At 40.5% G+C, this 26,519-nt stretch overlaps 1 protein-coding gene across 1 annotated transcript in view; it reads left to right on the top strand.

Moving 5' to 3' along the window:
* The window catches only part of LOC308689132 (stonustoxin subunit alpha-like), a 126,739-nt gene that overhangs the window by 81,801 nt on the left and 18,419 nt on the right, over positions 1-26,519 (top strand). The window contains exons 6-7 of the mRNA XM_081362697.1: positions 5,402-5,494; positions 24,476-26,200. Coding sequence (XP_081218823.1) covers positions 5,402-5,494; positions 24,476-26,200 — 1,818 coding nt within the window. The remainder of the gene's footprint in view (positions 1-5,401; positions 5,495-24,475; positions 26,201-26,519) is intronic.

Genomic DNA, 26,519 nt, shown 5'->3' with positions numbered 1-26,519 from the left:
CTTGGTGACGCGAGGCCGCTAGCAGACGGTCGGTTTAGCCAGTCTGTCTGCTTCCTGACCTGAGCCCCAGATTGTCATGTTTGAGCTCTAAGACTATGAGCCATATTACTAGAGAGAAGAGCAGCACCATCCCAGGAGGGATGAATACCATCTCTTTTCAACAGGTCAGGTTTGCCCCAAAAACTTTTCCAATTGTCTATGAATTCTATATTATTTCACGGACACCACCGAGACAGCCAACCGTTAAGCGAACACAATCTACTAACTATCTCATCACTCCTGCGAACAGGAAGGGGGCCAGAGCAAATTACAGTCCTTGACATCGTACTTGCAAGTTCACACACCTCTTTAATATTAATTTTGGTGATCTCCGACTGGCGGAGTCGAACATCATTAGTGCCGACATGAATAATGATCTTAGAGAATTTACGATTAGCATTAGCCAGCACTTTTAAATTTGCTTTGATGTCAGGCGCTCTGGCTCCCGGCAAACATGTGACTATGGTCGCTGGTGTCTCTATTTTCACGTTCCGTGTAATAGAATCGCCAATAACTAGGGCACAATCAACAGAATTCTCAGTGGTGGTTTCACTGAGCGGGGCAAATCGATTTGTTGTGGTAATCGGAACGGAAGAGTGGTTTTTTGATCTGCGACTAGAGCGATCCCTCACTGTCACCCATTTGCCCGGCTGCTCAGGCTCTACTTCAGCTGGAACCGCACCATGTAAAGAGTTCATGCTAGGCGCATCCAAAATAGTATCTAAAGCTCTAGCACTCTTACTATCCTCAATTAAGGTTTGGATGCGTGTCTCGAATTCTGAAATCTTCTCTGTCAGCCTAACTGACTCCTTGCATTTATCACATATAAATCCTATATTGCCAACAGAGAAGCCTATACTAAACATGTGACATGAAGGGCAAGTGACAATAACAGGACAAGACATTACTCACCGTGTTTGTTGACTGATTATTACTTACCTGAGCTTTTATTAACTCAAAAGTGCGAGCGCGCGAGAGAAAAATGAATAAATAAAATAGCTGAGCGCACGGGTGGCGCGTTAACAGGCTAGCAGTAGCGAATTAGCGTATTGTGCTAGTAGTAACGGAACCTAGCTATGTCAATCTGAGATGTTGGGTAAGCTGTATTTAGTATAAACAACTACAAATTGTAGTAAATGATTGTTCAAAACAAAGAAATACGGGGCTAAGAAGGAGCTTACAGCACCGAAGCAAACAAACTCACAGCAGGCAGAGAGGCAGACAGGAGCAATCGATCAGCAATCGATTAAGTAAGTTAAGTCAACTTACTGTAAAACATGTATCTTCATTGCAGTTTGGTACGGCAGAAATACATACATTCATTTTCAATAGAACGCTGCATTTGGCTTGCATCACTTGCATTGGGGTGCATTTTAGGTGAAGCATCCGTTCGAAAAATCGAACGGATGCTTCAAATTGCATGCGTTGGAGACACTACACATAGTGTAGCTTTGAAAAGGGGAATGTTTTATTGCAAATATGCATTTTGTTAAATAGAAAAAGAACAGCATTTTGTTTTTCACTTAGGCTTGCTGAGATTGCTTCGGTCATCAAATCAGAGACTCCTGTCTATCCCGAAGTCAAAATTGAAGGGTAGGGGGGACCATGCCTTTTCCGTAGTTTCCCCTAGATTATGAAATGACTTGCCCGTTTCAATTAGAGTGGCCTCATCGTTATTTGTTTTCAAATCCAAGTTAAAAACATATTTGTTTGATAAGGCATTTAACACATGCTGATGCACCATTCCATTGTATCTCACTATTATTTTTAAATTGGTGAAGCACTTATTTTATGATATTTTATTCAAATCTATATTTGTACTGTCGTTTTATTGTTGTTAGTTTGTATGATTTTTTATTAATTACTGTAAAGCACATTGGACAATGTAAATTGTATTTAATTGTGCTATATAAATAAATTGCCATTGCCATTGCAAAGATTGCAATACAATATTTGTTCCTCAATCACGTCCCGGTGTATACAGTGAATGCATGCTGAAATGATTGTTGCGTGGCTACATAAAAGTTTAAGCATATGTGATGCATTGCTGCAATTGGTCTGACTGGCGCGTGAGAGAGATGAGGGTGCGCGTGTGTGTGAAAGGGTTCTTTTTTTAGGCTATACTCTCTTGCAATTGAACGTGAATACGTTTCCTACTTAAAAACATAAAAGCTAAACCTCATATCTAGTCCAACCACATCACGACATCGCTACAAATACAGTAAAGGATTAAAATCAGCGAACATCAATAGGCTTAGGGTATGTTACCTTGTTTCAGCAACGCTTAGTGAAACAGCTAACTTTAGACATTCTCTGCCGTTTATGGACATCTTTACTCTCCATGTCTGCCATCGCACCAACTAAATTCAAAATGTATCACCCGCTATGGTGTGCTTCCTGAACATTGAACAATGGTCCGTGTGAAACAATTAGATCCCTGCGCGCAGATGTTTTTGCCTCAAGGAATTTTTGTAATCGAGTTAATCGAGTAACTCGATGAATCATTTCAGCCCTAGCCCCAACCTTTTGTCATGCTTATTACTCCAACCTGCAGATATCAACACTTGCAAAAAACTGGGAGAATGTACGCCACTGGCCCGAAATAAATCCTAAGAGCCTGGATTGGTTATAGTAGATGCAGCCTCTCTATTGCTATGGCGATTCATGCGGCGAAGGGAAGTACGACAGGGTGGCTGGTTACAGGAGGTGTGCAAAATAGCTCTGATCATACCTGGGGGAAAGTCTACTGACAGGGCCTGCAGATCTCCTACTCTTTTGAGCAATGTCAATGCAAATAGTAGAGCCACCTTAAAAGTGAGAAGCCTCTCTGAGGCTGACTCTAAGGGCTGAAATGGAGCCTCTAATAAAAAAACTAAACTTTCCAGGACCACAGAAAGATCCTACAAAGGAACTTTAGGTCATACAATTACCTTGTGGTGGGAGCTCTGGAAGTCAAAAGTGTCTCAACATCCTCAGTTGAGAGATCAGAATCTATGAGCTGCTACCTTTCAGGGACAAGACCCAACATTTCCAAATCTTCAGCCAGAAAGTAAGTTTCCCTCTGGAAGAGCAGTTTGGTTTCTGCCAAAAACAGGAACTGCTGTGCCTGCCTGAATAGGAGGTGCAAGCACAGCTCGCTCTGGTGATTGATGTAAGAGACTCTATTGTCAGTTGCTTTGGATAAAAGTGTCTTTTAAATGTGTGCATGCAAATAAAGCATTTTATATGATATAATTATACTGACCTGAATGTCGAAAGTTTAATTCTGTATTTCCTATGACCATGTTATTTGCCGTGCCATGTGCTTGCTATGGCTTCAGTGCTTGCTTGACCCTATATTGCTGCTTGCATCTTTATTTTAAAATGTACTCCAGACTTATGTGCCATCCAGAAACTTGCGCTCTGCATGTGAACAACATCTTGTGGTGCCATCTCAAAGAGGCACAAAATCTCTTTCTCTGACCTTTACCTTGACTGTTCCCTGCTGGTGGAATGATCTGCCTAACTCAATCAGAGCTGCTGAGTCCTTAGCCACTTTCAAGAAACAGCTGAAGACGCTTCTTTTTCGACAGCACTATATCCAGTAATACTAACAATTTCTCTACTATTCTATTCTATTCTGCTCTAGAATAAAAAAAAAAAAACTGCGTTAGATTAAACTGAGAAGGATCATAGCACTGGCGATTTCTTTAAGACTGCAAGGGAAGCTCGGCTTCCCCTATAATGTCAAAAAAATGAATGGTCAAATATGTACTATTGTATTAACATTTTATTGACTAAAATGCGTTAGAAGACGTTCGTCTCAAAGCCGAGTTCGTTCAGAATCAGTTACAGCAGGTCGGCTGACTCGATTTCCTTACATTCCCGTAGCGTCACAGTGCATTCCCCGTTGAAGCCCAGCTTCCATTGACTTCTATGGGGCTGCTTCATACGTTTTTTTTCAGCGCTTCGAAACTAGACGGTCATTGGATAAACGCTGCGATTATGTCCCGCCCATGGAAGCTCAGCTTCTCTGGGGGTGAACGGGGAGTGGGCTGGCCCGGACTCCGGGCTTCCGCGTGATGATTGGAGGGTCTGTCGAAAGGCTGTGTCTCCTTTTGATTGACAGCGATTTCATACAATAAAAAGTCGCTGATGTTGAAGCTGTTCGAGCTCAGTCCCATCGCGGATTTTTCAAAGACAAACTGCTGCAACTTATTTCTTGGTATTTGCTTGTCGAAATTTCTAGCCAATTTTTATAATACATTTCACACAATTATACATTTATACCTTTATTATATTATTACTTATTATATTTTTTTTAATATTATTATTATTAGTAATAATTCAAAAATAATAATAAAATATCTTATTATTAGTAGAATTATTATTATACTTTATATATTATTATTATTATTTCTACCTTTATTATATTATTACATTCTTTTTTCACAGAGGATTTTCTTGAAAAGGAACGTAGAATTTACGTAGGCTATAAATAAATGAATAATTTTTATAGGCCGAAAATGAGCTTCCCCTCTTTGAAAGACCAGCAGCCGCCACTGGATCATAGCACTTGCATATCGTTGTCTTACTGTTAGTTTCACTGCTTCTATTGTTCTCATTTGTAAGTCGCTTTGGATAAAAGCGTCTGCTAAATGAATAAATGTGAATGTAAATGTAAAATGGATTTCTCCAGTATTAACTCTTTCCCTGCCATTGACGGAAATTTCCATCATTTGTGACAAAACGCTTCCCCGCCATTGCCGAAAATTTCTGGCATTGTTTCTGGCATTGCATGTTTTACGGTAGTGGGCACTATTACGCATCTTCTGAAAGAGTACCGAATCTCCTGATCAAAACACAGGTAACAGCAGAAACATTCATTCATCAACATTAAACATCACATTAATCAAACTGCCAAATGTTACCAAATGAAAAGTCGACCCAGGACAAGCTATAGGACTGTGCAAACTTTGAGGGTGTTGACTCAATTTACTCAATCCATCTATGTTTTGATCATCGTTCTGAATTAGATCTAGATGTAGTCTTTGACAAAAACATGATTTGTTCAGCTTTTTTTTTTTACTTGCATGAAATGCATGAAGCTAGAATAAAACCTTTTTGTTTGTTTTTTAAAGCAGAGGGTGTGCTATTTATTTAGAAATGTTGCATGTTTGAGATATTCACACAACAAAATATTCTGGGGGTCATGAAAATTTTGTGAAAATTATCAAAAATGCTGGCAGTGGCTAGCAACTTTTTTCAAAAATGCTGGTGGGTAAAGAGTTAAACAGTATTCATTACCATCATATATAATTTTGGTAATATACGATAAATATTCTAAGTATAAATTATACCTTTTATTTGTTATTTACTGCAGCCCTGGCATCACAGCCCATTGAAGTGGCAGCTCTAGGAAGACCTCTGTTTCCTGGTATGCTGTATGACTGCCGCAAGGACACTTTCATTCCAGGTACTATACAAACCTAAATTATATAAATAAATAAAAGTTGATTTTACCTTCTTCATCAAATATTGCATCACTAATTACCAATCCTTTTTTATCAACACTATAAAACCTGCATGTTTCTTCAACAGTACATCACTTCCTTGTACATCTTATTCATTAATGCTCCAACAAGGCCAAATCCTAAAGCACAACATAAATCTACCTTGCTTGATTTAAAGGAGCCGTATGTAAGATTGTGGCCAAAACTGGTACTGCAATCACTTTCAAATTACTGTAGAGCAGTGTATCCCCTCCCCCTCCCCCCTGACTGGAGGTTGCCAGATAGGCTGCAGGATCCAGCAGGAAAGTAGGCTGCTACGTAGCTGTGGTAACTAAAGCAGAGCTGGCAACCCCAATTTTATTTAACCTTTATTTAACCAGATGATCTCGTTGAGATTTAAAACCTCTTTTTCAAGAGAGACCTGGCCAAAATGGCAGCATATTAACAGTGCATAGTTACAAATACGATCACCAAGCATACGCACAACAACAAAAACTTTTAAACAAGATCCTCAAGATATATAAACAAACAATATCAGACTGCTTAAAAGTACAATTTATACCTACCATAGGTTTAAAATGATTTAGTTATTTTAAAAACAGTGACAACAATTTATGGCATCTATTTCTAAAGCTTTCATGCATTGTTTAAATTCACCAAAAGAAATCAGAGTTCGCAATTGCAAATCAGTCTGTAATGTGTTCCAGGTGGCCGGCGTTTCATAACTAAAAGCCTTCTTACCAAGCTCTGTACGAACTGCAGGTACAGATAAGTCCAAATTACCAGAGCGTAAATTATAAGAACTGATATTACGTGACATATAAGAGCAAAGATAGGATGGAAGCATATCCAGCAAAGACTTATAAATAAAAATAAGCCAATGTATATGCCTCCTCACTGACAATGAGGGCCAGTTTGTCATTTTGTACAAGGTACAATGATGTACTGATGCCTTACATCCAGTCACAAATCTTATTGCATTATGTTGTGGAAATTATTCTATTCGAAAAGGTAGGAGGAAGGAGACAAGTAGAACCTTTGAAAAGTCAAAGTATCAAAATGTTTATTTCTTGCAAGATATTGGCATTCACATACAGAGAGCATCTGCTACGAGAAGGCAAAGGGTCAGTCCCTGTTGCCAAGTTTAAATACCCCCCACACATCCTGGGTAGGCTGCATCTGTCTAAAAAAAAGCTTACATTGTTACCTTAAAAGGAATACTTCTTTGTTCGAGATCTCTTGTTTAACATAAATTCTATCTAGACATGTCTGCAGTAGTTTCCTGTTTTTTTAGCTACTTAAGTCCACACATTTTACTTATCTCTAATTCGATCACAAAAACTACGCACATATCTTCACACTTAAAGTACACAAAAGGTCATCTGAAGTACCCATTGTCTCTTTGTTACTTAGTCTTCTAACTCAGATTGTCCTTACAAGCTTATCCTAACTTATGCATTTCTAAAGGCTTGGTTACATATCTTTAATAAATGTTTTAAGCTTATATGATTATATTCCTTTAAATGCTTATGAGTAAACCATACATGTTCAACGTTAATACCAGTTGTACATATCAAAAAGTAAAAGAACACATCTAAGAGTAAAAGAACACATCTAAATGTAAAATTTCCATTACATTCCACCCCATGTTCATTCAAAGAACATACACACAATTTTGACATTTACTTCTTCCATAATCATAGTAATTCACAACAAGTAAATTTTTCCCATGGTTACTTCATTTCTTAGTCAAACTCATGTGCGCTCCCGTTCTCATATACCTCATCTTCCACATTTTCAGGCACTGTAACCTCAAGTTCATCCTCTGGTGCCCTACGTATCATTGTTATGTATTCCCCTGCAGTCATTCTAACCATTGTGGTAGTCACTGCCTTAGCAGTGATTGTAGAAATACAATTCATAACACATGGAATCAAAATCAAAATCAAAATTAAACATGCTATTGGCATAACTGTACTTATTACCCATTTAGTCCACCCCTGCAGACCTGAAAACCAATCATCTAGTGAAGATGACATGTCCCCTGGAGTGGCTACAGCTAATTTCATGTGCTCTATTATGTTACTCACATTTTTATAGACATCAGGCAAATTGAAGCAACAAGAAGTCCCTAGCATTTTGCACACGCCCCCTCGTTCTGACATTATCATATCTAAAACGAGACGGTGTTGCAAAACTGCCTGTCTAATTCCTTTAAGTTCAAAGTTCAGTTTCCCTAATGCACCGTCAGTCTCGTTTGCTAAGCGTAAGACTTGCCAGGCTAATCCATTTATTTTTAGCAAGCTAGCAGCAGTGCCTGCCCCCACAAGGAAAGACCATCCGGTCATGGATATCCTGCTCGTCCAAGGATCCCAAAGTTTGGTACCTTGAAACATCAGAGGCATTTCTTCATCAGCTAAACTTCTTTTTGGTCTTGTAGAAGATTGCTTATCGTCTTTAGTTTCTTTATTGACATAAACTTCTGTTCCTACATCTAAAAGTCCTGGATAACAGCACCCCATCCATTTCTTAGGAAGGGAGTGGAAAGCGGTTTGACCGCAGACCCATACTGTTCCAGCCGTTGTTTCTCCGAGATCAGCTTCGTCACCTGGACACACAATAAATGTACCATCCGATGTTATACATTTGTTATTACTCATTGTTATCGTAGTTTTACAGTGAGATGTACCAGTCATTATCGCCCCTTGTTGGAACTCTAATTTACATAAGCACACGTCGCCTAATTGTGGTTTTACTGCCCATACATTGTCAAAGTTCCTAGTACTATGTTCCGTTGGGTTCTTACATGTGACTACTCCCTTTCGAGACGTTAATTTGATGTCGTCAGAGTTTCTTTCGTTCAGTAATTTCCACATAGCACACGGAATTAATCCTATTAATTCTCCTAAATTAGCCGATCTCAATGGATGGACCCTCCAGGTCCTGTCCATTTGTAGACATAACCAACATGACTGATTAATAGCCAAAGCTTGTCGTTGGAGTAAACTTAACATGCATGCTCTGTTTCCCTCACATTGTATTCTGCTATGTGTAATAGTTGTGTCTTCATGATGTAAGACATCATTTGTTATTAAATTAGAGCCGCCAAGACGACACCATTCTCTCTACACAGACTTTAAACGCGATCCTGTGAGAAACGCTGATGGCGTTCATATGCGCATTAAGAATTGGTTCCATAGCCATGTGCGTTTGAATATATGTGCGCAGGTTTGTAATTCATTACAAACCAAGCCTAAACAAATTACTGGTGTTTCCTTATAGTTTTGATTCAGAATTTTATTTTATTTTATCAATTCGGAGTAGATCCGCAAAATGAGTTTTCCCGACGATGCTTTATCTGTAGAGTGGGAAAGGGATCCTCCATAGGGAGAGACTAGTTGGCACTTCAGCACTGCGTTGACATCGGGTCCAGGCGAAGGGCCTTCGTCAGATCTGGAAACGGCCTGGATCCGGCAGGCTGCGGGAAAACCTTGGGATAAACAAAGACACTAAAATTAGCGTAGATGCCATTCTTCTCATGATGTAACAAGTACATCAGGATTTATGGGAAGTGTTCCTGGTTCCAGCTGACCTAATCTATGCAGCCTAATATTGAATTATAGAAGTCTATAATGTATTATGTGAATGCTATGTCAAAGAGATGTGTCTTTAATCTAGATTTGAACTGACAGAGTGTGTCTGCTTCCCGGACAATGTTAGGAAGACTGTTCCAAAGTTTTGGTGCTAAATAGGAAAAGGATCTACCGCCAGCAGTCGATTTTGATATTCTAGGTATTATCAACTGGCCAGAATTTTGAGATCGCAATAGACGTGAAGGAGTATAATGCGTTAAGAGCTCGCTCAAGTACTGCGGAGCTAAACCATTTAGTGCTTTGTAAGTAATCAGCAATATTTTAAAATTGATGCGATGTTTAATAGGGAGCCAGTGCAGTGCTGACAGAACTGGGCTAATATGGTCATACTTCCTGGTTCTGGTAAGAACTCGAGCTGCTGCGTTTTGAACTAGCTGTAGTTTGTTTATTAAAGGGATACTTCACCTCTGGGAAGATGAATGTGTATTTAAAATAGGTCATTTAAATAGAAGAAATGTGGAGAAATTTTTTAATTTGGAATTTTCTAGACTGAGAAAAGCCAGAAAATGTATTTTTGGCTTATGTGGATGAAAGACAACAACTCCCAGAATGCACTTGCTTCGCTGCCTTAGGAGGCCACGCCTACCGGTTAGAGAGCACAGTTGAAAACAACAAGGCTAGCCTAAGTAAGTGATGAGTTTGCCAGGGATTTAGAGACCCAAAATGTCCGGGATTCGGCTTTTGCGTTCTACAGTCGCCATTCATCATGTTTACTGTGGCGAGCAGGACGAGGCTGACGGCCGCGGGAGAACGGCGCGAGGCCGGTGGCTTCATTACTGAGACGCGCCGGGTCTCGCATCTCTCACGGAGGAGCGGGAATTTTCTTAGCAATGTTAAAACGCACATCAACCGATCACTTGTTTAGCGTTCATGTAAACACTACAGTCAGATTCACCGATCGGAATTAATTCAGTTAGATTGAAACGAGAGGTGTGCATGTAAACAATGAATGGCGACCGCAGAACGCAAAAGCCGAATCCCGGACATTTTTAACCTGTTAAGCTGCAACGCCACTTTTGAAAAATCCCCAGAAATGCCATACCCAAACTTAAACAGATACAGTTCATGAACCCTTTGCACTAAAAGCACAAGTATGATCTCATTTGAAAGCTGACACCTGGCAGTTTATTGTAAATGTAGAATTAATTATTGTCATAATGAAAAAAAATTGTTATAAATAGCTTCAAAGTTTTGTAAAGTTATTAGAAATTATTTTTTATGAAACATCCTCATGAAAATAAAATTGAAGTTGGCACTGGAGCAATCTAGAAATGCACTACAGCTAAAGCCACATGTCTAAACATTTTATGTTTAAAATCTGAAGATAATAAGTCCAAAACTCTGTATTTAGTTACATGTTTTTCAAGACCATGTCAGTTGACTTTATTTTGATTTGACGTTAAAGATGCTTCTGATGTTTATTGCCATCTTCTAACCATCTATCCAGTATTGTCTCTATTGTTTTGTGGTGCAAACGAGCCCCATTCAGTCTCAGTCTCCCCCTGCACACATTCACACCTCTCCAGCCTGGTTATGGCTGTAAATATGCATTTCTTTTGTCTGCATTATAGTTACTAACGACTGGCTATTCATAGGGTTTCAATCCCTATTTTCTTTTATCAAAGTTCTTACTTAACATTTAAAAACTGGATCAAATGCCCTGCTTGAATAATGAAACATTTTAGTAAGCCTATTTAGAAAAAAATTATAAAAGGATAACTGCAATATGTGGCAGGTGCACCTAGAGCTAGCTAGCATGTTAGCTTAGCACACCATCAATACACGACAATTTATGAGATTAAAACCATTTTTGTGCTTCAAACTTAATTTATAACGCAAGTAGAGTGTTTTAAATAATCTTCTGTGATATAATTTCGCTTCAGATTAAAAAATCAGACAGAAAATATATATTTTTTATTATTCTGCACAATGATAAAGTCTATATCGATTAGCAATACATTATAAATATAATCTATTATTATGGAAATACCTGACATTATTTGAAGAACACAGGTAAACCAAATATCATTTCAATCATGTTTATTGTCTTCAAAAAGTCTTTTTTTCTGCATGTAACAACGATCTCTGATAGCTTTGTGTGTGTTCGAGACTTCCTGGATTGTCACATGATCATGGTTCTTCTTCATGTTACATAAATGGACTATTATTGTGAATGTAGCGCCCTCAGGCTGTTGGTATGGATTGAAAACACAATACATCACAGTGTCCAGCGCTCATAATGATTACATCGACGCATTTGGGCATAAATTCAATAAATATTATTCCTGTCTATAGAAATCTGATGAAAACTTATGAAAATATATCAATATTTCTCCAAATCTGCACATTTTTGAGCTAAAGCCCTGAGGGACGTTGTTTTGTGTATCGCTGTCATGACGACAGCACGGGAGTTTTTTTATGAATGAAAGCGGCTGACGCGCATAATTCATATTAAAGGTATCGACTCATTTTTTCATTTCATAACTCCTGACACAAATTAAGACATAACTGTCACTATAAGTTTTTCAGAATACAATAGTGGTCAAATACTGAAACTTGAGTCTTATATCTTTTTAATGATGTATAGTTTGTCAATGTATAACATTAAATCTGATAGTAATTTTTAACTAAATAAAAAAAAAACGCTTCAGTGCGCCGACGCACTGGTGAAGCTTAACAGGTTAACAGTCTCGCCCGCCGGACAAGTCCGGGAAAAGGAAGATGGTAACCCCTACTTACTCAGCTTTCTCCTATTATTCAGCTTTCTCCACAGAACAAGAGCATGCTAGCTTAGCTTCCAAAGAAAGACGGCTGATACTGTGTACATTCTGTGAGTGAGATCCCTCTATGGGCGGGTTGAAAACATGCGGAACAACGCCATCTACTGGCTGTAGTCTTTAGCCTCTGGACAGAAAATCCTCCGATGACGCAAAATGACGATTTTTGCGTCATCGGAGGATTTTTTCCAGACAAAAAATACATAAATCTCTCCTCTCAGGGGGATATGAGGGGGGAAAGCATGGTAATTCGAAAATACTACAGGTTTTCTACTAATACAAAGCTTAATGCTAAATCCTGAAGTAACCCTTTAAGCGTGCAGGGCAACCACCCAGTAGGGCATTACAATAATCTAGCCTTGATGTCATGAACGCATGAACTAATTGTTCCGCATTTGTCAATGAGAGCATATGACGTAATTTAGTCAAACCCTATTTGGTCAAACTTTCAGGATTATACCCAGGTCCTACTGCTGAAATAGGATCACATATTATAATTATTGTACTTCCTTTTCCCTTTGTCATTTTCACCTCTATGCTACCATCCTGTGCTAGGCCTATGGCCAGGCTAGTTAAGAGGATAAGATTTAGTAACATATTGCCACACAGTGCAACCTCACCAAGCAAGGAAATGTTCTTGTGAAAATGATATAAGTCCTGTTTCTCTATGTATCGTTGGTCTCAGAGCTGGTCTGGTGGTTATTATTAGACAGTTCACTGCAATGCCCATGCAGTCAAAACACCACAAAGTTCTTGACACAGTACGAATTACTCCTAGAATTGCAGAATCGTCCTGAACTACTGATTCATCTTCTCTCCAATGCTGATGGTTTTCTAATGCGTAACCTACAGCAGTGGTTCCCAAACTTTTTCTGCAGGGCCCCCCTTTCTGAAGATAAGAATATTTTCGAGCCCCCCCACACTGACACAAACATACAAATCCTTTGTTTCTAAACTCCACTGGACTTTACTTAACATTGTAAGTCATACAAAATGGCAACTTCTTCCTGAACAAAGTGACACTGCATCATGTATCATAAAATTTTACCATGTAATGGTGTTCATGGCTTTCAACACATCTTATAAACTCCATTCCTGCATGAAAGTGGCCTTTTACACTTTACCAGCTCTCTGAAGAAAATAACAAAATCCTGAACATTTAACTCTGCAAAAACTGCACCTTTAATGTTCACATCTTTTCAGTAACTGGTGTGGGCTTGCTTCATGCTGCAGATCTTCTCAAATCGGGGTTGCAGCTGTGAGACTGCTACTCTTAGTTCATTTTCAATGTCCAGCTTTGATCTGTATTTAGTCTTGATGGAGGCCACAGCAGAAAAAACTATCTCACATAGGTAAGACGTGGCAAATGGAAGGAGTGTGGCCAGAGCTCTTTTACCTAGCAGTGGGAAATCTTTCTCCACTCCAATCCAAAATGCAGCTAGTGTCTTAGACTTAAACTCAAGCCTCATTGTTGAATCAGAGGTGACATCAATGAACTGTTCATTCTCTGTAGTGCTGAATTCGGCAGGTGGTGTTGCACTGAAGGGGTCTCGGATCCAGTCATATTGTGTAGGATCCTGCACTGGGAAGTACCTCTGGAAATGCTTTTGGAGGGCAGAGATGTGAGCTTTCATGCATGGGATCACTGTGTTCTGCAGCTTGTTGACCTCAATGAATGACTTCAGGTTCCCAAACGAGTCTATATTTCCCTCAGTAACTCGCTGCTCCCACATCTCAAGCTTTCTTGTGAATGATGTGATTTTATATGCCAGATGTGGAAGGTGTGTGTTGCTGCCTTGCATCTGCAGATTTAGCTCATTGAGTTTTTGAAACATTTCACTGAGGTACACAAGTTTCATGAGGAACTTGTTGTTGTTAAACTTGTGGGCAAGTTCATTTTCCTCCTCCTCCAAAAAGATGCGGATCTCATCCCGCAGTTCAAAGACCCTGGATAAAACCTTCCCACGTGACAGCCATCGGGACTCGCTGTGAAACAGAACAGCTGTGTGGTCGGAGCCCATTTCCTCACACAGTGCAGAGAAAATACGTGCTTTGACAGGTCGTGTTTTAATGTAGTTCACTGTAGTGATGACATCTGTCATAACATCGTGCAGGTCGGGACATACAGTGTGTCCACTGCACGTTAGGGGAGATGCGCTTGATGAGCGCTTGCAGCCCCCCTCTTCTCCCAGCCATGGCCTGAGCCCCGTCTGTGCAGATCCCCACACAGTCCTCCCATTTCAGATCGGCCTCTCTCAAGTAAGTGTCAATTATTTTAAACAGTTCGTCTGCAGTGGCTCTGCTCGTCACTTGTTTGCAGAAAAGCAAATCCTCCCTCAAATCATCGGCATCAATGAATCTGACGTATGTTATCAATAAGCAGTCTTTATTACTGTCAGTCGCCTCATCCATCTGCAGAGCAAAGCGTCGGTCCCGTATCTTGTCATTTAGCTGCTCTTCTATGTCTTTTGACATCATAAATACGCCTTGAGATAGTATTGTTTGAGAGAGGAATGGCCTTTAGCTTGCTGGCAGTGGCTTCGTCGATCATAGTTGAGACCATGTCGATCGCAGAGGGAAGTATTAATTCCTCGGCTATAGTGTGTGGCTTTTTACACTGAGCAACTCTGTAGGCAACTTTGTAGGATGCGAGTTGAGCATTTGCAGGCAGGGATGCTGCTTTAGTAAAGCGACTCTGCTGTGCACGACACTGTGTGAGTTTTTTTCTGAAGAACTCCACCGGCTTGTCTTTGTGCTCAGGATGTGTTGTCTCCAAGTGGCGTTTTAATTTGTTCGGCTTCAGACTGTCGCAAGCTAGTATTTTTAGACACACAACACACTGTGGTCTTTCCTCCTTACCCACTGTTGTGCTGGTGAAGCCGAGTGCGAGATATGCCTCGTCATATTTTCTTGTCTTTGCTTTTGAAGTTGCTACATTTGGTGAAGATTCATCATCTGGTTTGCGTTTAGCTGGGAGCGCTGTCACAAACTTGTCCATGCTGTTATGCAAGCATTGTAACTAACCCGGGAAGCCGTAGCCGTGCCGCGGCCCCCCAGTTTGGGAACCACTGACCTACAGGATGACACGCAGCTCTGCTTAGTCTGACCCCTGTTTGGTACTCGTCAGCTGTGTATGGGATTCTTCTTCCGTTGCAGCTACCGCAGGAGCTGGCACTTTTCGACAGTGCGTCCCATGGATCCACGGAGCTCTCTCCTCGACTTTCACCGCAGTGTGAGTTGCCAGCAAAACCTGAAATGGCCCCTGCCACCTCTTTGCTTTCCAGTGTTTCCGCCTCAGATCCTTTATCAGCACGAAATCTCCTGGGCTGATGCTGTGCAGGGCTGTCTCAGCTGGCCCTGGAGCTGCTGCCTGGACCTGTTTTGAGATATCACAGAACACCTTATCCAGTTCAACACAATCTTTCAACATGTCATGCTCACAAAGAGTGGTGTCAGGCAGTGGTCTAGGTTTGTGTGGTTCCCAGCCCATGTGAGGTGTACGAGCAAACAGAATCTCAATTGGTGAGAGTTGTGCTCGCCCCCTCCTCATTCTCATATAAGTCAATGCAATGGGCAAAGCCTTTGGCCATGAAAGCCCTGTTTCATCACAAATTTTTGCCAGTTTGTTCTTCAAAACTTGGTTCTGTCTCTCTATCATCCGATTCCGGATGATAGGAGCAAAAGTGCTTCAAGGGAGTACCCAGGAATGCTTCAACTGCTGAAATTGCACTGTTTACAAAATGTGAGCCATTGTCACTTGATAATTTTTCAGGAATTCCCCATCGTGGGACGATTTCCTGTAGGAGTAGTTTTGCCACCCCTTGTGCATCTGCTTTTGCTGTTGGGAGGACTTCCACCCATCCTGAAAACAGATCTACGGCAACAATGCAGTATTTCTTTTTGTCAGATTGTGTTAACTCAATATAACCAAGCATTACATGTGAGAATGGTCTTGGCGGCCTGGGATGCCCCGCCTGTTTCATTGCCTGACCCCTACTAACATTGTTAGTTCCGCAAATCAGACATCTGCTGCAAAAATCTGCTGCCACTGTGGAAAAACCTCTCTCCATCTCTCCATTTTCTCTTGTCATCAGCAGAGGCATGCTGCTGCATGGCTTCTATGTCACCTAGTTCCTCATTCAGCCGTGCTGCTGTAGTTATCTGAACAGGAAGCAGAGCTGCAGCCTTCGCAGCTAAGTCCACTGATCTGTTTCCTTTGGAAACACCATCACTTCCTGAAGTATGAGCCTGGCACTTGCAAACAGCCACTTCCTTTGGCAACAGCAAAGCATCTAACAATTGACTCACAAGTAGATGATGTAATATCGGCTTGCCATCTGCTTTCAGAAACTTTCTATGTTTCCATAACGAGCCAAAGTCGTGTACAACGCCAAAAGCATACCTTGAGTCAGTGTAAATGGTAACACGTTGGCCACTCGCCAATTTGCATGCTGCAGTCAGAGCAACCAGCTCAGCAGCCTGTGCAGAAAAATGTGACGGCAGTGGTTGTTGTTCCAAAACCTCAGTTAATGAAACTACTGCATATCCAGCTCTGTTTTTGCCAAGGTCATCCCTGCTGGAAGACCCATCCACATAAAGAATCATGTCACTGTTGGGTAAGGCCTCGTCTGTCAAGTCTGGTCTTGGACTACATATCTGTTCCAAGGCTGAAACACAACAGTGCGGCTCTCCGTCTTGCTCAGTTGGGAGCAAAGTCGCAGGATTCAAAACATTACAACGTTTAACAGTGACGTTAGGCATTTCTAACAGCACAAAGTTATATCTCAGCCACCAAGCTGCAGATAAATGAGACGTCTTTTGTTCTAATAGGATCATTGACACGGCATGTGGCACTAACAGTGTCAAATCACTGAAACTTACAAAATCTCTAGAGGCTATCACAGCTCTTTCAGCTGCGGCCACAGCTCTTAGACAAGCAGGAAGTCAAGTCAAGTCACCTTTATTTATATAGTGCTTTTAACAATGCAGATTGTATCAAAGCAGCTTCACATTGAAAAAATGAAAATAATACAACATAGTTTGTTTCTAGAAGAAAATTGCGTCATTGTCCACCCTAATTAGGCAGATCAATAATATCGTTGAATATTAAATGTCCTCAACTAAGCAAGCCAAATACCAAGGCAACAGTGGCAAGGAACCAAAACTCCATCAGGTGACAGAATGGAGAAAAAAACCTTGGGAGAACCCAGGCTCAGTCGGGGGCCAGTTCTCCTCTGGCCAACGAGTGAACAGTGTATGATTATGATCCAGGCAGCATTACGGGTCAGAAGTCAGATTGGTCGTGTCGATGAGGCCGGCACTTCAGGGATGCGTCATGGTTGGGTCCACGTGCAGATCCACCATCTAATCTGGATACAGCCGGAGTCCACCTCACTTCAGAAACGGAGAGACTGGTTGACACTTCAGTACTGCGTTGTCGTCGTTCCGGCGGACTGCGGTAAACCTCGGTATAAGCAGAGAGACTAATATTAACGTAGACGCCATTCTTCTTATGATGTAACGAGTACATCAGGATTCATGGGAAGTGTTCCCGGTTCTGGCTGAACTAATCCATGCAGCCTAATATGGAATTATAGAAGTCTATAATGTGTTATGTGTATGCTAGGTCAAAGATCTGTGTTTTTAGTCTAGCTTTGAACTGACAGAGTGTGTCTGCTTCCCGGACAATGGTAGGAAGACTGTTCCAGAGTTTTGGTGCTAAATAGGAAAAGGATCTACCGCCAGCAGTCGATTTTGATATTCTAGGTATTATCAACTGGCCGGAATTTTGAGATCGCAATAGACGTGAAGGACTATAATGCGTTAAGAGCTCGCTCAAGTACTGCGGAGCTAAACCATTTAGTGCTTTGTAAGTAATCAGCAATATTTTAAAATGTATACGATGTTTAATAGGCAGCCAGTGCAGTTTTGACAGAACTGGGCTAATATGGTCATACTTCCTGGTTCTGGTAAGAACTCGAGCTGCTGCGTTTTGAACTAGCTGTAATTTGTTTATTAAGCGTGCAGGGCAACCACCCAGTAGAGCGTTACAATAATCTAGCCTTGATGTCATGAACGCATGAACTAATTGTTCTGCATTTGTCAATGAGAGCATATGGCGTAATTTAGATATATTTTTAAGATGGAAAAATGCGGTTTTACAGATACTAGACACATGACTTTCAAAAGTAAGATTGGTATCAAAGCGCACACCCAGGTTCCTAACCGACGACGAAGACTTAACAGAGCAGCCATCAAGTGTTAGACAGTATTCTAGGTTATTACGTGAGGAAGTTTTTTGTCCAATAATTAGAATCTCTGTTGTTTCAGAATTTAGTAGTAGGAAATTACTAGTCATCCAATTTTTTATATCAGCTATAACAAAACACCCCCAGATCCATCAGGGATAAACTACAGTGTGAACTGAAGCTTCAGACCCGTCCAGCGACGAGAGGAGTTACAGACCAGATGAGTCTCGGGGACAATGTCACAGTAAATCTAGTCTGCTAACGCCTTTTCAGAGAAATTCATTTAAAAGCATAACCTTAAAAGTTTAAATAAAAGTTTAAATAAGATATTTTAAAATATTATATAAAATTAAATGTTTTTCAAGACCATGTCAAATTACTTTATTTTGATTTGACGCTAAAATGCTACTGATATTTATTGTCATCTTCTAAGCATCTATCCAGTATATTGTCTCTATTGTTTTGTGGTGCAATTGAGCCCCATTCAGTCTCAGTCTCCCCCTGCACACATTCATACCTCTCCAGCCTGGTTATGGCTCGAAATATGCATTTCTTTTGTCTGCATTATAGTAAGTAACGACTGGCTATTCACAGGCTATTCATAGGGTTTCAGTCCCTAATTTCTTTTATCAAAGTTCACTTCACCTTTTAAACTGTATCAAATGCACTTCTTGAATAAAGAAACATTTCAGTAAGCATTACTATTTAGAAAAAAAATCATAAAAGAATAACGCAAGTACAGTATAACGCAAGCAGAGTATTTTAAATAATCTTCTGTGATCTAATCTGGCTTCAGATAAAAAAATCAGACAGAAAATATGTTATTTATGTATTCTGCACAAATGATAAAGTCTATATAGATTTGCATTACTTTATAAATATATTCTGTTATTATGAAAATACCTGACATGGTTTGAAGAACACAGGAAACTCAAATATCATTGCAAACATGTTTATTGTCTTCAAAATGTCTTTATCTGCATGTTACAGCGCGATCTCTGATAGCTGTGTGTGTATCAGTGACGTCCTGGAATGTCACATGATTATGCACTTCTTCATGTTCCATATGGACTAATACTGTGCACATAGGGCGCCCTCAGGCTGCCGGTATGTATTGAAAACACAGTATCAGAGTTTCTAAGAGCTCATGATGATTACATCGACGCATTTGGGTATATATTCAATAAATATTATTCTTGTCAATAGAAATCTGATGTAAATCTATGAGAATCTATCAATATTTCTCCAAATCTGCACATTTTTGAGCTAAAGCCCTTAGGGACGTTGTTTTGTGTATCGCTGTCATGACGACAGCACGGGAGTTTTTTATGAATGAAAGCGGCTGACGCGCATAATTCATATTAAAGGTATCGACTAATTTTTTCATTTCATAACTCCTGACATAAATTAAGAAATAACTGTATAAGTTTCTCAGAATACAATAGTGGTCAAATACTGAAACTTGAGTCTTATATCTTTTTAATGATGTATAGTTTGTCAATGTATAACATTAAATCTGATAGTAACTTTGAACTAAATAAATAAAAAAAACGCTTCAGTGCGCCGACGCACTGGTGAGGCTTAACAGGTTTTAAACAAAATATAATTTGAAATGAGAACAATTACAATTGAATTACACTCGGCAATGGAAATCATGCCTACTTATAATATCTAATGTCTATACTTGATCATACCTCTAGTGTTGTTGTGTGGACGCAATCCGTTAAGTGATCCAAGTCTTTTAAAAGCCGCTTGTCTGTCACAGTCTTCACAAGACTGTTGTGTGCAACAGATCCCGGCTTCAGCCACAGCTTTCCTCTTTGGACTGCCTCGTCAAGGGGACATTTGTGGTAGTACCTGTTCCCAGGCCACTCATGACGGTTGGTAACATGGTGTACTATGGAGACCCACTTCTCTCTCAACAGTTCAGCATTACCCTCACATGATTTATGATGGATGTTATCCACTCTGCCAGGCCTTCACATTCCTTTGTCTTTGATGCCTTCACTATTTTTTTATAGGCCTTTGGCCACATGCCATGGGTCAAATTGATGATGTTTTTCAGGATTGTTTACCCTTATTTCTTTCACAATTTGAGGGTGGCGGTCAGAGGAGATGGTGCTCACCTTAACTCCAATCTCTTCAATTGTTTGTAGAGCATCTTTGAAACCCTTGATCTCCATTGTGTTGGAGCTTGACACTTGGGTGCAACTTACAACTTTAAAGTCCACCACCTTTTCAGTCAGTGCATCCATAAAGGTGTACGTACAGTATTTAGCAGAGTGACCAGGAGAGTCTCTCCATCTCCACAGAGCACAACTTCTTGCTGGTTCGTCATTGTGGTTAACACAGTACTCTGCTCTTTATTCCATGTTTTTTCAATCACAGGAAACACGTACCTCTTCCTCAGTGTTGCATATGTATCAGCACTTATTGTCTTTAGGTTCATATTGTGACAGAAGCGCTCAAATTTCGCAAAATAGATCCCACTGAAGAAGACTGACGCTGATAAGAGCAGGTTTCCCATCCCTTTGCAGTGTTTTCCAGGAGGCTGACTTTGCCATCTGTAACTACAGCCATTAACCCTCTGGGGTCTGAGGGGTTTTCTGGGCCCTGGGGGTGTTCTGACATGCTCTGACATTTGTGCTTTTTTCAGTTATTTATAAACATGTTAATGGCAAAGGTGTAAATTCACTCTATATAGCACAAACAGGGCTACCATAATATGTGATCTACATGCATGTATATGTTTGAATTTTTAAGAGAATAATGTTTATGCGTGGTTATTGGAAAAAAACAAAAATGAAAGTTGCTGAAATAAGACCAAAAAACACATACTAAATATGTGACAATAAGATTTTTGACTAATGGATGTTGTCGCTTCGAGTTCTGGCTTCAAAATTATGTGAAAATAGTCTTGCTTTATCGTTCACACACAATTTAAATCAATGTATTGTTTTATAAGACAGGTTTTGCTTGGAAAGCCAATATCAAGGGGGCCGTGAACGAGGAGTGGTTTACACCTGAGAATACAATGTCCCACCCATTACGCGTAATGACTCTGCATAATGACCCATTCATTCAGGTGTGACACTGACTGAGCCACAATGCAAGGACAAAATATATATTTAGAAGAAGACTTATATTGACCATTTAAGATTTTGCTTACATTTATCTTGTAAATATGTTTTGCTATTTTATTAAAAAGGTTACAATTACAACAATAATTACAATTTCAACAATATTTCAAGTGTACTCTTTCTTTGTAAAAAAAATGATTATAGGTCTACATTTTATCATATGTATTCATTAGTTTGAATATAGCCAACACTGGAACAGCTAACATCTTAGTTGATGACTTTATTTTTGACAAAAATAGTATGTTATATATATAGGCCTATATATTAGGGGTGGCACGGAACATGAAAAAACATCCGAACCGTTCGGTTTGCTTGTCTCGGTTCGGTGCGTGTGTGCGTCACACGGTTCGACGGTTTGACGCATGCGCAATGTAGCCTCGTGCCCGTGCTCAGATGTATGTAGAATAATGTAGAATAACATTACGATGTCCTGCAATCGATTTAAATAGTGCACTGGGTTTACTTAGACATTTAATGAGATCTAATCCACTATATGTTGTTTTTTCACAAATGTACTTAACAGAATCGATTGATGTATGAAACTTGTTTGTAATAACAAAGTCAACAGAGCAAAATGAATCTCTTTTGAACTGATAAAAAAAAAAGCGAGCTGGTATCACCGGCGATACCGCCGACCCCAGGGGGTTAATGCATGTGAGTTCTAATGTCAATTGTGATCCATCATTGTGTAGCGCTCTCATATCTTTCTGAACAATAAGGGAGCCACACTTTGAACAATGTCGAAGCAATTGCTGTTACTGCTCCTCAACTAGAAAAACTCTAGTGCTAATTCCTTCAACATGTGAACTAATTGAAGGTTGTGAGCCCTGTGTACTTTGAGAGGACTCTGATGCACTTGCAGTGTAATCCGGATCAAATAGACTACGCTGTGACTGAGACAGATCGCTAGGTTCATTATCTGATAAGAACAGATCTTGAGAGTTGTCATCCTCCACTACCAACTCGTGTTTACGTGCGTAACTACTATGGTCGGTCGCCACCTGGTAGTCTGCGTCAGCTGGCCACTGTACAGCTGCATCCAATTGGTCCAGTCTCTGCATCAACTTTAGTTGGAGAACACTGGACGCTTTTATCTTCCATTACAGCCTCGACAAGTGCATGGTTGTGCGACCTCTGACATATATAGCAATTGTAAGTCGCTTTGGATAAAAGCGTCAGCTAAATGAATAAATGTAAATGTAATGTAAATGTCTGGTTCGACACAGTCCATAATTTCCTCTGTACAATTGGAGACACCAGCGCTAGTGCCACTTAGCATGCTATCCAGCGTCTCTTGCCTTAGCCGTTTCTGTTCACGATTTACACTTGAAATACGCGGACGTTTAGCCTTCTTGTGAGGAAAAATCATGGGTATTGCATTCGGTTTAAGTACTCGCCTGTAACCACGAATCCCCATGAGCTCGTTCATCAGCTGTCGGCGATCATAATCCTCAAATGAATCGGGGCTAAAGTGTCGAGAACAGAGCCGCGGGTAATTGGGGAGTTTCACTCGCCCACAAGCATCTTCCCATTGTTTTCTTCTCTTTGCATCAGAACTAGGAAAACAGTGGAAGGTCAAATCACCGCTCTCATTTGTCTTCGAATGGGCATCACAACCAACAGCCACGCAATGTGGCATTTTATCTCTCTAGGTGGGTCCGACGATGAATTGTAGAAGAGTGTGGCGAACGCTCTCTGACGTGTTTTAGTTTTCGCGCTCAGGACCATAGTACAAAAAGTTGAAAAAAAGTAGTGATCGCGCTTTTTTATTTTTCTTAACCAAGCGGCTTACTTAGGAGGGGTATTGACATCATATCTAGACCAATTTGGCAAACTAGCCGGAGATCCTTTTAATTGTTACGGAAATTGTTTCCTATAAAATGGCCAAAATCAGGCATAACAAGAAACATTTATGATGGCTGATATAGCGCTTTTTGCTAGATTTGGCAGATAGATTTGGCAGACTGCGCAAAAGGCGTATTTTCAGAGACCGCTTGAAAATAAAATGTGCCGTTTTGAATAAACTTCTGATAATAAAATGATGACTTCTGGTGAATATTGTGGAAACTAATTGATACATTTAGATAAATATATTTCATACATTGTAGCATATTATAATACAACTTATTAGGCCTATATATTTATATAATAGCAAAGTAGGCCTTATCAATATACAAGACTGAACCACATAGATGTGAAATATAAAGGCTATCATGATCATTTTGCCAGCAATGAACCATGGATTTGTTTACTTTATAATACGTTTTATTTTTAACTTAAACAAATACAACATAACATTCAAAACTCATCGGCTTAGACTGCATTTGAAGAAAAATAAACACAACCATATTCCCTCACGCATTCCAACCATGGGTAGTCATTTTCCCATTCAATTCTATATTTTTGTGCTCTTTTCTTTTTTGCCGGCTGCTCGGAGGTAGTGATTTTGACATTTCCCGCTGTTGTCACTTGTCGTCATCGTTGCTACGATACGTGACTCACAATTACTGAAACGACCAATTAAAAGGGCATTCTCTGATGATGTTCCAAGATGTTAAAAATGCTACACTGATCATAGACAAACAGAGGGAGAAATTAGTATCTACCGCACCGCCGTTTTTTTTTCTCTTATATATTAGAAGCTATGTGTCTGTCATGGATTTGCACTGAATTGATTCTCAAAAATACCGAACCAAGAGCGTTCCGTATCAGTTCAATACGGAACAAGACTTTTATGTGTCAAATACGGGACGATTCCGTATTATACGGAACGGTTGGCAACCCTATTTACTTCTGAATATAATATTTCATTCTGGTGCACTTAACATTATCGCTACTGTGTAAAAGCAGCCTATGCTATTCACCAGCTAAACATATCCTATTCAATTCGTTCACAGTCTCTTTCACGGCCATCATTTGTAGTTGCCTATTCACTAAGGGTAGCGTTTTCTCGGTTCACTGTGTGCTTTCTACCATGCACAAATAAAAATGTCACTGAACTTTTGCTGTGCAATTGTAACAATGCGCACTCAAACACACCAAACCAACAATTACTAAAAACACACAAAAACTGATTTTGCATGGGCATTTTGCACTAGTAACTCTAAAAGTAATTTCTCATTTCAGGTGTCACTCTGTGGGATAAGAAATCATTGAGAGCAGATTTGGACAGTCATCCAGAGTCCAGGACCGATTTGAAGTTCAGTAGCTCCGACTCTCTCTCTAGTAAGTCCAGTCTCCTGGATGTGAGTGCTTCCCTGAAGGCCAGCTTCTTGGCAGGGCTGGTGAAGGTGGGAGGATCTGCCAAGTTCCTGTGTGACACCAAATCCTCAAACCAACAGTCCAGAGTTACAATGTATTACAGTGAAACCTCTAGATTCGAACAGCTCACTATGACTCAGTTGGGACAGATCACCTACCCCCAGGTCTTTGACCAGAAAACTGCAACTCATGTGATCACAGGTGTTCTATACGGAGCTCAGGCCGTCATGGTGTTTGATCGGACATTTTCAGAAGAGGAAGACAAGCAGGAGATTGAGGGAGAACTGAATGTCATGGTCAAGAAGATTCCTCAATATTCTATTAAGGGACACGGAGCTGTAAATATGACAGATGGTCAAAAGAAAGTGGCTGAGAATATTGCCTGCACATTTCATGGTGACGTCCACCTTGAGCAGAACCCCACCACTTACATGGAGGCCCTAGAGGCGTACAAGAAGCTCCCCACTATACTGAAGGAGAATCCACAGAATGCAGTTCCAATAAAAGTCTGGCTCTATCCTCTTTCTCTACTGGATACAAAAGCTGCTCAGTTGGAGAGAAAAATTACCACACGTCTGGTTTCCAACACTGAAGATATAATCGAGGGGCTGGGAGAAGTAAAGAGGACATGCAACGACCTGTCTAGTAAACCGATGGTAAATGTTTTCAAAGACATCAAAGAGAGGCTGCATTCGTTTCAGAGCTCATTTAGCATTTACAAAACGGTGCTCCTGAAAGAAGTGGCCAAGGTCTTGCCTGCTATACGAGGAGGAGAGATGGAGCAACATTCATTGGAAGATATCCTGAAGATCCACTACAGCTCCTCCTTTAATGCTGTCATACTTAACCAGTGGTTAGATTATGCAAAGGCTGAACTTAACTTCTTGAGTTTTCAAACCAAGAAGCTGGAGGGAATCAATCCTGAAGACTCAACCAGTCTCAACACCATCCTCCTTGATCCTGATATTGATGTTGTGGTGTGCTTGACCTTCACATCCCTGAAGTATGAAGACCTGTATCTTTCAGCCATGAAGAAGTTTCTGGAATCTGATGAGTTTAAAGAGCTAGATGTGGGAATGAAACACAATTCTAGCACTTTAGCACCTGTCAGAAAGGGGTTCAATGATCCTGATGTCATCTCAAAGATGAGAAAGAACTTATCTCTTTTCAGAAGTTTTTCAGAGGCTAATAAAGATGAAAAGAGATATCGATTCATTATTTCTGCCATCTCCGATCCCTCCAGTCCTGGCTCCTCTATCTACCTGTATGAATCAGGGAAGCTGACAGACACACAGTTCCAGCCCGTGTCGAAGCCTCCTCCACCAGAAGTGATGAAGGTCCTGGAGGACAGTGTGACCCTGAAACTGCAGAAGTCCCCAACTGGAGAAACTGTGAGGTTCAGAGTGGAGTACCAGCCGGTGAAAGCAGATTCTGGCTCTGAGGAACAGTGGATTATCATAAACACCGCTGATGAAGTCTTTAATCTGACTGGATTGAAGTCTGGAAAGCAGTACTCGATCCGCTACAGGGTAGTGGGAAAAGTGGGAGCGAGTAAAGCCAGTGACGCTATCGGCCCCATACAGTCTTCCGGTAAGTGTTATACACTTTTTTTTTTGCATTAATCTTTATCTTTAAATAGCGTGTGTGTGCTTCGGCGCGCTCTGTGCTCCGCGCGTGCGTGCGTGTGTGTGTGTGTGTCGGCTCGCTCTGTCGTTAACGGCCCAGCAGCGGCGCGCTCTCCGTTCCGTGTGTGTGTGTGTGTGTGTGTGTGTGTGTGTGTGTGTCGGCGGCTCTGTCGTTAACGGCCCAAAGGCTTCAATCATGTACTAAGCACTGGAAAAGTAAAGTCCACTCAAGTAACGTGAAATTTCTCTGTTGACTTCTGTTTGCTGAGCTGGTGCATGCTGGA

The sequence above is a fragment of the Scardinius erythrophthalmus genome (assembly GCF_964197995.2).
Source record: "Scardinius erythrophthalmus genome assembly, chromosome: 4".
NCBI lineage: Eukaryota > Metazoa > Chordata > Actinopteri > Cypriniformes > Leuciscidae > Scardinius > Scardinius erythrophthalmus.
The sequence above is the reverse complement of the archived record's forward strand: the minus strand, read 5'-3'. Positions and strand labels throughout refer to the sequence as shown.